Source organism: Entelurus aequoreus, linkage group LG05 (assembly GCF_033978785.1).
Source record: "Entelurus aequoreus isolate RoL-2023_Sb linkage group LG05, RoL_Eaeq_v1.1, whole genome shotgun sequence".
NCBI lineage: Eukaryota > Metazoa > Chordata > Actinopteri > Syngnathiformes > Syngnathidae > Entelurus > Entelurus aequoreus.
Window position 1 is genome coordinate 34,147,422 of NC_084735.1, and position 13,041 is coordinate 34,160,462.

Sequence of the window (13,041 nt, forward strand, 5' to 3'; positions counted from 1 at the left end):
CTATTCGAAGAACTTGCACGTTGTCGTCTATCTCTGCATCCTGTGGTCACTACAAGCTCAACCACGCACAACCATGTCATGTCTGTTTCTTCTACAGCAATCAATAATATTGTGAATTTAATATGAGGCATGTACTCTTAATTAAGCAGGAAAACTACATTTAAAACATGTTTTATTCTAGAAGCTTCACTGTTGTGTGATTAAATTGTTTTTTTCTTTTCTTAGCAGCAACCTACCAGCGCTTTAATCCACATAATCTTGTGATGCTTCTCTAATTCCGTCTGTCGAGGCTCTATAATTAACAGCCCCGCTCTAGAAATCTGGGTCACTAGCTTGAAGCCAGATTGTTGCGACACATTTTTGACTGAAACTGGAAGTCATGGAAGTCCAAGACCTGGTGAGGCATGACTGGGATGTTGATTTTTACGATGACACCAGCTTAAACTGTCCTGTTTCGGAGCAACTTGCCAATGTGTGGGACAAACCAACAGTGGTTAAGTGCAAAAGTTCTCGCTCATTTGCCAAGGATGCAAGGATGAGACTTGACTATTTGAAATTTGGATCCCAAGTACCCCGCGGGGTCAAAGAAGGAGCAATGCATCATGGTGAGAGTGAAAAAAACCACACTGTGTTGGATTTAGTGGAGCTTCTTGATATCAAGGATGAGGTGGAAGATGAAGAGAGCTGGTAGGTACCCTTGAAACTTAAGTTAGCTGTATGTCTATTTCTAGTGATGGGCAGTAACTACATTTCCCAGTAGCTTGGCAGTAGCTTCACTGCTTTTTGAACGTGTAGCTTTTCCTGTAGCTTAGATACTTTTAGACCCGTGTAGGGAGGTATCTTACATCAAAGCTACAAGCTACAACGAGAGAAAATGGACTGCGAATCCAGGCCAAACAAATATGGAGAAAACACAATGACCTGGATGAATGAGAACATCCATACATACGTAGAAAATCCATGATGATTGGTTGGTGTTCGTATGATGAGTCACAATTGGCTAAGTTTAGGGCGAAACATTACGGACTGACCAATCAGAGGCAGGATAAGGCGGGTCATCGAAAGCAGGAAGCAAAATTATAACAGCCACAAACTCGTGTCACATGACGACGAGGGAGTCGGAGACAGAGGGACGCTTCAAGCCGAACACTCAAAAAAAGAAACATATTTGAAAATGGCAAAGGAATTCTCTCTCACAGATTAGATTTTTCCTTTAGTGATGAAGACGACGTCCAGGAAACCCACAAAAATGCATGTCCTTGGCCATATTTAGACAAATGTATGCGTTGAGAAAAAATAATGCCCAACAATTTAGTTTTTAGATGTTTACTTTATAAACCAAAATCATAACTGCTCTCTTCATCTAAGGCGTCCAACACAAATTTAGGAACACACATTAAGGTGAGTTGAGTTCATGAAAGGTTTTACTGAAATAACCATTACCAACTGTTCCCAAACAACACACAAGTCATTGTTGTTTTTTGTCAAGATATAGATATATGCTGTTTTTTTTACTGTGGGCAGAGAAAATGAATAACATTAGGTAGGTAAACTAAAATAAATACTTTGTTATTGGGTCCATTTGTACACTCTCAGTTACGTTAAAATTGATATTATACATGTGGCACCATAGATAGAAATACCGTTAATTGGGGGTCTGTAGCTTAATGCGTGTTTAATCGAGAGTAACTTGTAGCTTAGCTTACTACATTTTCCAAGTAGCTTGCCCATCACTGTCTATTTCAAATATGTACTTGCTGCTATCAAAACAATTGTGTTTTTACGTCATGACTTGAACACATTAACCGATCCCTCACAGGCTATACGAGTCTCCGGAAACGGCAACATCAGTCTCCTCTCCTCTCAGATGGTGTCGACACGTCCTGGATAACCCGACTCCTGAGACGGAGGCCGCATGTCGTTTGCTGACAAATGAGCTGAACCAAAGTAAGCAACACAAATTAAATTGTTGTGACTCGTCCCATCTGACGGTTATCCTTGTGTAGATTCAAGCCGAAGCGTCTTCTACAGGCAGCCTGCAGTGCAACCTCAGAGGGATACATACACATATGTCAACACTGTGCGCAACACCTCTGACAGTTCAGGTAGTAGCAGCAGCATGTATCATATTCATAAAAACATATACATTGGAGTCACTTTATTTGTCTAAACAGAAAACAATGATGTGAGTATGACCCATCAAGCCATAAGCAGCAACTACAAACTGGAGGACATCACCGATGTACACATCATGGCTCGTATACAAGAAGACAGTAAGTATGCCATCCAGTGTTGACAGCTTGGCGGTAATTTTTCCGGATGTTCCGGAGACATAAAAGGATCTATCACTATCAAGCATCTATTGCATTTATCGATCGCGCAGCAGTCCCAGCTGCAATTTGAGCTGACTGCAAAGGAATTGTGCGTGGGCAAAGCTGCCGCTGTGTGTCTTGGTTTGATAAATCACTGCAACGTCCCAATCCAATGTTTTACTGTTAATGAGCAAGTCAATAGATTTGGTTTGTTCGCGAATGACACAACCCTGCAGTCTTGGATTTTTGACATATACAGTCCAGAAATACAATTAAACACATGTCGAATGTTCTGTTTTTCTCCCCCAAACAGGTAACCAACAAAAAGTCAATATAAAATTAATAATAATAATATAATCAAATAAGTACAGGAAAATATTGACATGAAGCCACAGACAACTGCACTCCTGAATGTCCCCATTATGGTGCGGCAATACACAACAGCATACAAAAGGCTCATCAATTATGTACATTTCAATTACTTTTCAATCGGAGTTAAACTTGACAAACCTCCAGTATTTTCATCAAATGTAATACTCTAAGATTAAAAATGCAGAACAAAATTGACTGAAATTTGAGTAAAACCCATCAACAGAAGATTGTCCCAATTTAATGTTGATATTGTATTTCAGTCCGATATCAGCAAAAAAGCAAGGATAATATCGGCTTGCATCTATAAACTTTGATACAAGCAGTCCTGCAGCATGTTTACTTGGGAAAAGCTGCACAGCCAGTTAACATGTAAATGTCCTCCAATAAGCACACAACTTTCTTTTGGTATTTTAGTCAAGTCATTTACAAAAGGTAGGCTACAGGCTACTAGGAGCTAGCAGCTACAGAACAGCTAAGCACACAGTAGCACACAAGCTAGACATACATAATTAGTGTCCTTAGTTGACCAATATTGCATTCTAAAACCCCACGTTTCACTAGTGGGTGTCTAGATACGATATTGATGTAGGATATCGGTCTGATAGTGACCTTGTGTGTCAGCATGTCTGTGATCTTCTTTTTAATTTATATATATATATAAATATATATATATATATATATATATATATATATATATATATATATATATATATATATATATATATATATATATATATATATATATATATATATATAATTATTATATTATATTAATTAATTTATTTTTTAATATATTTTATTAATATTATTTTTTATTTTTCCCCTCCCTCAGGGGGGGAACTCGACAGGGTGGTTGCTGGTTGTTCCATCTCCATCGTTGGGGTCCCTGTGGGTGGGGTGGGTGGTCCCCGTGGCCCCGTGCTGGGCGGTCCTGCGGCGGCCAGCTTGGGTGGGGTGGCCGGGGGCGGGCCGCGCCGCGCTTTCCGGGGGTAGGGGGGTGGAATTGTGGGGGCCCGGTTGCTGGTGGAGCGGGGGCGGTCTTCCCGTCCGGTTGGGGGTAGTATCTGGGCCCCCCGGGCGGGGCGTCCCGCCTTTCTGCTCGTGTGGGGTGGTCTCTCGCTGGCTTGAGGTCTGGCTGTCCCCTGCTTCTCTCGTGCCTTGTCCTCTGCCGGTTGCGTCTGTCTGCGGCCTGCTGCTGGCTCTTACGGGCGGCACGGTGGGCCTGGCTCTGGGGTTCCTGTCGCTGGCCGGCCTGGCTGCGTGGGGGCGGTGGTCCCTGGTTCCCTGGGCGCCACACCTGCTGTTTGTAGGTTGGGCTCTCTGGGTGGCTGGGGCCGTACTCTGGCTCCCACACACACCGGGAGTCAAATATATTGTACATACAAATACACTCACATACACACATACATACATACATAGGTACCTACGCTCCCACATACATACACAAATACAGTACATACCTACATACTCAAAGTTCGTACATCCACACGCACATTCACTGTACAAACATACACATACACAAACTGTACATATAAATTCACTGTACAAACATACACATACTGTACATATACATTCACTGTACAAACATACATATACACATTCTGTATCCTACACTTCTCTTTTGTAAAGTAAATCTGAACAGCCGATATGGGCATCTACATCAACTAAATGATTTGCCTGAGAAGCTGGACAGGACAAAAAAACCCACCAAAAAAACCACCACGTTTCACTAGTGGGTGTCTCGATACGATATTGTTGTAGGATATCGGTCTGATATTGGATTGTATCAGCTTTCATCGAAAATTGCCGATACAAACAGTCCTGTATTGCATTTACCTGTGCAAAGCTGGACAGCCAGTGGACATCTTAATGCCCTCCAATAAGCAGTAAGGTTTTTTATTTTATTTTAGTGAGGTCATTTACAAAAGGTAAACATGTTAGGCTATAGGCTACTAGGAGATAGCAGCTATAGGCCTGGCCCGATATTCGATAAGTCAATGAAGAGGAAGTCGGTATATTTTCAAGCGCTTAACCGCCATATGCATGCGTTGATATGGTTACAAGAGCGGTCAGTCTTTCGCATGTTTCAGCTGCTGTGGGCGTTTGTACTCTATGCACATAAACGGTAATACTGATCATTTAAGTGGACCCCGACTTAAATGTTACCATTTAATGGTCAATTGTATGGAATACTGTGCAATCTACTAATAAAAGTTTCAATCAATCAATCAAAACCGCTGTTACCGTATTAAATTCAAATGATCGAAAAACTGTGATTGATAACTGCGCTTTGATAAACTTCTGGAAGCACTTGTGTTAGCTAGCTAGCTAGCTTAAACTAGATCCACTCTACGTCCATTGCACCGGTCGCCCAAGGGGGGGGGGGGGGGGGGGTCCCCACATCTGCGGTCCCCTCCAAGGTTTCTTATTGTATCTCATTGGATTGAGTTTTTTTGCCCTAATGTGGGATCTGAACCGAGGATATCCTTGTGGCTTGTGCAGCCCTTTGAGACACTCGTGATTTAGAGCTATATAAGTAAACTTAGATTGACTGATTGATTGAAATGTTAACATGAAAACAAGCGGAATTATTGTCTTTTCCTGTTAAGACACTTCATACCCCAATCTACAAAGTATCCAAGGAAGAGGCATATTGGAAGGTATCTAGTAACAAACGTGTCCGCATCATTCAACTTACTGTGTCGATTAATTATTGTGACCATAAGGTGTCTGCAAAAAACTAAATACCACTCCATTTCAACGTAAAAACAGCACAAGGCCATTCCAGACGGTTACTTATAAATAGGTTAGTGTTTTTCATATCTACCATTGTTCTCTGTTTGACTAATTGCACTTGATCATACCTTTTCTAACATTCCACACTACTAAAAAATAAAAGTATGTATGATTTGTGCTGATATTTGCATCCGGATGGATGGATTATCGTATTGGTCAATACTCGAATCTCCAATATCAGTACCGTATCGGAAGTGAAAAAGTTGTACTGAGACATCCCTAGTTTTTATCAGTCAGTGTTGACCTTGGTGTGTGTTCATGCTGCAGGTTTACGACAGGACCAAGTTTCAGCTGGAAGTAGCTCCGAGCCACAAGTAACACTCAACTCTCATTTTGTGATTATGTATCATTGATCTATTAAACCCCAATTGTGTGTGTGTGTGTGTGTGTGTGTATGTGTGTGTGTGTGTGTGTGTGTGTGTGTGTGTGTGTGTGTGTGTGTGTGTGTGTGTGTGTGTGTGTGTGTGTTATCACAGGTCACACTTCGCCAGCAAGTCGCCCAGTTCAAGTTGCTTAAAAGAGCTCAGAATGGAGGTAAACAATACATTTAGACCATGGATGTGTAAACTACGGCCCGTGGGCCAAGTGTGGCCCGCCAGCATCTTCAGTTTTGCACTTTGGAGTGTACGCAACACAGCATTTATCTATATGACCTAATCAAAACAAACTATCCCACTCATGGCGCAAAAAACTGCAACCAAACATAAAAATTCAACACACATGGTCACACATTACACAACCTGCTCACTGAATTTTGTGGATATTAGAAATATATGTCCACACACTATACTTTTGTTAAAACTACACCCATTTAAATTTACTACAATGCATGATGGGACAAATGCAAAACACTCTCTCCACACTTGTCCATGTTTGGTGCATTTTTGCTGCTTGATATTTCTGATTGATTACACAACTTTAAGGAGGTCGTCACAAAATAAACAAAGTAAGAGTAAAATGTTCACATATTTTTAATATTCAGTTATATTGATTATTAATTTTATGATCATTATGTGAATATAATATATATACATATATAAAATATATATATATATATATTCATATATGTATATATATATATATATATATAGGTATATATATATATTCATATATATATATATATATATATATATGTATATGTATATATATATATTCATATATATATATATATATATATATATATGTATATGTATATATATATATATATATATATATATATATATACTGTATATATATACTGTATATATATATATATATATATATATATATTATATTCACATAATGGTATATATATATACGTATATATATTTATATATATATATGAATATATATATATATATATACATATATATATATAAATGTATATATATATATATATATATATATATATATATATATATATACATATATATATATATAAATATATATATATATATACTATATATATATATATATATATATATATATATATATATATATATATATATATATATATATATATATATATATATATATATATTATATTCACATAATGGTCATAAAATTAATAATCAATATAACTGAATATTAAAAGTATGTGAACATTTTATATACATACTGTATATACACACACACACACACACATATATATATATACATCCATCCATCCATCCATGGCCCTCGGCCAAAAAAACCTGACGTCCATATACTGCAAAATCAAACGATGCACTTTGATCATTTCATATATTTTTAAAAATGCCCCCAAAAACATTACAAATGTATTCATTTTTAAGAAAAGATTACTAATACTGTAATTGTTGAATTATATTTCTAAACAAATTTTCGGCAGCAAATGGCTCCCAAACCATACTTTTGGACACCCTTGTTTCTTTTCATGCAATTGCATTAATATTGACACCATTGCTATGTAAATTTGACAACAATCTATTTGATGATTGTTAACTGTCTGTTGATTTGACTTACCAGCCAGGACACAGTCCCCCTTGCGGACCAGCCTTCGCTCGCTCCAAGCAGTGAGAAACAGTCGTAGTTTGGACATGGACGACTACCTCCCTGCTCATCAAGCATCAAACACCTTTCTTCCATCAGGTTGGGAACGTTGGCTTGACATTTATTTATTCTCCTTTACTTTTTACACAAAACCCTTCAAAGTGAAATATTGTTCTACTCTTGTGTGCTTGTACTACTTACTGAACTTTCAACACAACATTGAGGAATACCCTTTCAAGTAGAGGTGTCTTACCTCTGTTATGGCTCAGGAAATGCCTCCACAGCTGCCCTCCCTGTTTGTGCTCTACATTGAACACAGGAACAACCTGGCTTTTATATCGGCTGTGCGAAAGGGGCCGACTTCCTAAATTTGATAAATCAATGACAAATTACCTCGAAAATTCTGCCTAGCAGCAAGTGTGGGGAAAAATTCAAGTCTTTTTATGCAACCAAACAAAAAATGGATTTGCAACCAGTAAAAGATTTGAATACAAAAATAATGGATTTGATATAAAAAGTGTAACATTTCTAACAAAAAAAAAAAGGGCGGAAGTAGTCAGCAGATATGCCCAAAAGTTCACGCGATCATTGGAGACTGACAGATAAAAGGCTTTTAACATATTGTTTCAGAGATGAAAATAAAGATGTGCAAAAAATAAAAAGATTGTAACCAGAAAAAATAAATAATTGTAACCACAAAAATTATTTGCAATCGAAAAATGTTTTCTAAACAAAAAAAACCTTTATGGCATAAGACAATTGTAACCAAAAAAAGACTACCACAAAAGTGATTTCACTGATTTGTAAGCAAAGAATAAAAAAATAAAAAATCAAATTAAAAAAAAGACTAACGAGAAAAATGATTCTTGACCACCCAAAAAAATAAAAAAGTTTAAAAATGGAACCACAAAAATAATTTTCAACCACAAAAAGATTGTGACCCCGGTTTGGAATTTAAAAAAAATTTAAAATAAAGATTGTAAACACAAAAACTATTTGTGACCCTCCAAAACATGATTGTAACCACAAAAATAATTCTTAAACATAAAAGATTGTAACCAGAAAAATTATATGCATTTGTTTCAAAAAAATAATTTAATAATAATAATAATTTAAAATCCATTGTTTGCGTTTACAAATATATTTTTGGTTACAAATCCATTATTTGTAGTTCCATAAAAATATATTTTTTTCTCCATAAACAAGTGTCCTTAAACATGTGAGGTTAGCAAGAAAAAACAAAAATACAAAAATGTCTGTATGAAACAAGATTGATGGAGTGTGACACTAAACACTGCTGGTGTCTCAGCTGTCTCCTCTTCCAGAATGGAGCGGCATTGCGGCCCTTCGTCCGTGAACGCCAACGACTCGTCATCACACTTGGAGAAAAGCTGTTCAGTTCAGAAGATGGCCGTGAGGGAGGTGCAGAGGTCTCAGTCCCTCAGTCCCCGCAGACTCCCTCATTCTGCTAAGAGATATTTGTCCTTCACTTCATGTGTGCATGCATCACCTGACAGGATAACAAGCACAGCTTGGGGCAGCAAAATGTCTTCCACTCCACGCTGAATGTTTAGGATGAGAGGATAATACTACAGTATAGTCTGCTTACTTCTGTGCTGCAATGTATACTGGAAAAAGTCATATGTGTGTGTGAATGTGAGTGGATGTTGTCTATCTGTGTTGGCGATGAGGTGGCAACTTCTCCCACCCAGCCCACCCCGAGAGGTACAAGTGGTAGAAAATGAATGGAAGGATTGCTATGAGGTCATGCACTTCACAACTATTATTTGCTGTTATAATCTTCATTTCTAGCATTTAAACTGAGAATGTATGCAGTTTCTGGGGCCATTCCACAACATTAAATGTGTATGAAAAAATTAACTGTAAAATAGTTGTTTTTTTATTTATTAAACAAAGTATAATGCACATTGACCTGAATGTACATTTAATAAATATTATTTAATTTGAATTGAACACTGAAAAAAATATTTGTTACCTGCCCTTTATCTAAATTAGGCTTTATTATGAAATACACTGTAAAATATTTCTTACATGTTTGCGTTACTCCTTATCCAACTATAATTTACAAATATTTTTACTAGTATTTTTGTTAAAATTCCCACTATAGTCCCTGGGTTTTTACTCAGCCCTGTTACCCTAACAGGGTCAAACTCAAGGCCGGAGGGCCAGATCTGGCCCGCCACATCGTTTTACGTGGCCCGCGAAAGCCTGAAAGTAATATGCATCAATAAAGTATTTAATCTTTCTTACGTATTCGTTCAATTTTGACCGGAAAATTGCATGTATTGCATACAACTGCATGTCTTCTAAACTATCTGACCTTGCAAAAAACATTATATTAACACATAGGTGTCCAAAGTGCGGCCCGCAGCTCCAGTTTTGTTGGCATATTGTTGGATAAAAAGTAACAGTAATAATGCAAAAAAAAAAAGAAAACATTTGAGATGTAAAAATGCTATACTAATAATTTAGGGGTGTCCAAACTTCTTCCAACAAGGGTTGCATACTGAAAAGTCAAAGTATGTGGGGGGTTATTTAGATTTTTTTTTTTTTCGTAAAGAAAAAAGATTAAAAAAGATCTTATACATTCTGTATTTAAAGACAAAACTTAAGGTCGGCTTCTTGTTAGTAATAGACTCAAAAACTCCTTTGTCCCACACGCCATTAGACTGTACAACTCCTCTCTGGGGGGCAGGGGGGGTACTAGGATGACAGGGGATGCAAGACAATAACAGTGAAATACTTTTTCATAACATGGTCACTACTGCCTAGTTTCTCTTGTTATATTCGTATTTTACTGTTATATTTTTGTTCTCATCGTTGCTTTTTATTTTTATTCTATTGTAATATTTTTCTATTTTGTCTCCATTTATACCCCCACTATTTACTTTTTACTTTTTACAATTTTGTTCACTGCTGCTGGAATTTAAATTTTCCTGAGGGAACTCTCCTGAAGGAATCAATAAAGTACTATCTATCTATCTATCTATCTATCTTGTTATAAGTGACACTGACAGTGTTTTATTTTAGTATAAAAATTTTAGATTTTGATTATTATGTCTTTTTTTTATTTATTTTTACTGTTTTTTGCCTGCATCTGTAATAATTAATAATTGTACACTTTGTCACCTATAAAACAAAGCTGGCACTAAGTTTTATCTTTAATTATGTCATGTATGTTCATAGCAATTTCTTACCAAATAAAAATATATCAGAATGGTTCCCACATACTTTGACTTTTTAGTATGTTGTAAAAAGTTTCGACACTTATGTATTAGTAACATATATTCCAAACATTTTCTGTTAGAATAAAATGCTTGTCCCCTTGACTTATGATTTTAAAAGCAAGTATGTTATCCATCAATTTGTATGTGGAAAAAAAAAACTAATCTATAGGGAATTGTGTAATAATGAGGATATTATACATTATAATTCATATATATTTGCTGTTACAAGCGGCCCTCTGAGGGCAGACATAAGTGTGATGTGGCCTTAAATATAAACCAGTTTGATACGCCCTGTGGTAAATTCCACAAGTCACATGATCCAAAGGAAGATGCATCATTCAGGTCCTCTGCAGAAAAGTAAGTTTAGGCATTTATTTTTTTGTATATTTAATATTTCAATTTTGACTATGATTAAGAGCTAAATAGTCCTGTCACCGAAATGTTTATCGTCAAAATCACTCGATGTAAATATTGTCAACATGCTTTTAGTATAAATGCCATATGGTTATATTGCAAGTATTTGCTAATTCTATGCTAATAACTTGCTCCTGTTACTCAAATGAGTAATTTTTATTCAGATTTGGAACTTTGTACAATGAATACAATGAAATAAGGCTGCCTGAGATGGGCCAATACATATTTTGAGTAGTTTTAGATTTAGAGTTAAAAAGACAGAAATTGGATTTTTTTTATTTTTAGAAATAAACGGTTCCGATGCTGACTAACATGTCATTTTTTTCACATTTTTTATTGAATAGTGTAGTTCTGTATAAAATAGACTATAAAGTCTGTCTAAATATTGTTTTTCATAAGTAAAAATGCTGATAATGTTGCTTTAGTTCTGCCAAAGACAGTGACGGTAGAAATGTTCACTTTTTGGACTAAAAACAACAGTCTTCAAGATGTACTTCTCTAGTATTGACTTTGACTTATTAGACAAACATCAGTCATTTGACGACATTATTTAAAAACATATCTCACAACCCGTTTAATGTTTTTTAAGCTGGGTGGTGCTGGTAAAAGGAGTTATCAAAACATACGTAAAATCAACTGTACAGTATTCATTAGGGGAACTAATAATAACTCAAAATGTGAAATAAAAAATGTACAATGTGAGCGCTAATAGTGCAAGAAGCTATAAAACATGCTTGATAGAATTTACAACAACTCCAATGTCTGTTTTGTTGATTCTAGTCCGTGTCCATGTCACTGTCTCCCCCGATTGACCTGAACTCTTCGCTCTCCTCGTCCTCACTGAGCTGGACCTGAGAGAGCACGGCGGGGCCTCTCCTGCGCGCGTCCTCCTCTTCATCTTCCTCCTCCTCCTCGCTGTTGCCGTCTGCTGGTAGCTGCCAAGGCTTGGACAAAAGAGAGGGTCAGTGTCAGGACAGACAATCTGACAACAACAACAAAAACATCTACTTCCTGTCAGTCTACCTGCTGTGTGTATGGTGCTGGCGTGGTGTTGTGTCTCTCCAAGTCCATGAACGACCATTTTGTCTCCTTCTCTTCGTACTGGAAGCCCGAGAAAGGAAATGACAGTGCAGCGGAATTACACTCACAGCTGTTTCTATGGTAACCTCATTTAGCTACACAGGAGCCAAAATATTTATAGCAATATTATAAAGGCATATTATCTGTGCGGTGCAGTGCTCATAATTAGGGATGGGAATCGATGTAAACGCTAGTAACCAGACCAGGAAAAAAAAGTATGTGCCTCATTTAAGGCACATTGGAATCGTTACATTACCAATTCCCGGGAATCGATACAGGTACTCACCTCTACCAATTCCCAGTACTTTTGTGTGTGTTCAAATGTGTTAAAAAATTTGAATTGTTTTAAAAAATGTTTTATTTCACACTGAACACTTAGCTGTGCTGTCCAGTTTTTAAATTTGGTTTTCTTACACTTCTGTCTCATTTGTGAGTATTATATTGTAGATTTTTGCATTCCTTTGCAAATCGAAGACGTTAGATGGCAGTAGTGTGTATGCAAAGTAGTCTTTGCCGTTTAGCGGAATGTACCAGACAAGTCACTTTGTAGGTCCTGTTGCGACCTACAAAGTGTGTAACTGTAAGTATTGTACAAACCCCATTTCCATATGAGTTGGGAAATTGTGTTAGATGTAAATATAAACGGAATACAATGATCTGCAAATCCTTTTCAACCCATATTCAATTGAATGCACTACAAATATACAATATATTTGATGTTCAAACTCATAAACTTTTTTTTTTTTTGCAAATAATAATTAATTTAGAATTTCATGGCAGCAACACGTGCCAAAGTAGTTGGGAAAGGGCATGTTCACCACTGTGTTACA

The 13,041-nt window shown here is 36.7% G+C and overlaps 2 protein-coding genes across 4 annotated transcripts in view; one reads left to right on the plus strand and one right to left on the minus strand.

Moving 5' to 3' along the window:
- Positions 1-293: 293 nt before the first annotated feature.
- LOC133650557 (SLAIN motif-containing protein-like) lies at positions 294-11,438 on the plus strand. 2 transcript variants are annotated; one of them, XM_062047926.1, is made up of 8 exons: positions 294-687; positions 1,820-1,947; positions 2,007-2,105; positions 2,175-2,273; positions 5,748-5,794; positions 5,957-6,014; positions 7,446-7,568; positions 8,779-11,438. In XM_062047926.1, exons 1-8 carry the CDS (start codon positions 380-382, stop codon positions 9,033-9,035), a joined length of 1,119 nt encoding a protein of 372 aa, XP_061903910.1. In that variant the 5' UTR covers positions 294-379; the 3' UTR covers positions 9,036-11,438. The 2 variants fall into 2 exon arrangements, with proteins under 2 accessions (XP_061903910.1, XP_061903911.1); XM_062047927.1 differs by having other exon boundaries at positions 8,795-8,976.
- The window catches only part of LOC133650556 (transcription initiation factor TFIID subunit 1-like), a 33,339-nt gene continuing 31,641 nt past the window's right edge, over positions 11,344-13,041 (minus strand). The window contains exons 42-43 of one of the 2 annotated variants that reach the window (XM_062047924.1): positions 12,155-12,232; positions 11,344-12,075 (exon numbers count right to left, since the gene is read on the minus strand). In XM_062047924.1, the coding sequence (XP_061903908.1) occupies positions 11,908-12,075; positions 12,155-12,232 (246 nt within the window). In that variant the 3' untranslated portion in view covers positions 11,344-11,907. The remainder of the gene's footprint in view (positions 12,076-12,154; positions 12,233-13,041) is intronic. The other variant, XM_062047923.1, reaches the window with a different exon arrangement.

Bases quoted from the DNA above. Each gene is read 5' to 3' on its own strand.
- LOC133650557 (XM_062047926.1), top strand. From the start codon at position 380: ATGGAAGTCCAAGACCTGGTGAGGCATGACTGGGATGTTGATTTTTAC. The intron at 688-1,819 runs GTAGGTACCCTT...GATCCCTCACAG, and splicing joins GTGGAAGATGAAGAGAGCTG to GCTATACGAGTCTCCGGAAA. The intron at 1,948-2,006 runs GTAAGCAACACA...ATCCTTGTGTAG, and splicing joins GACAAATGAGCTGAACCAAA to ATTCAAGCCGAAGCGTCTTC.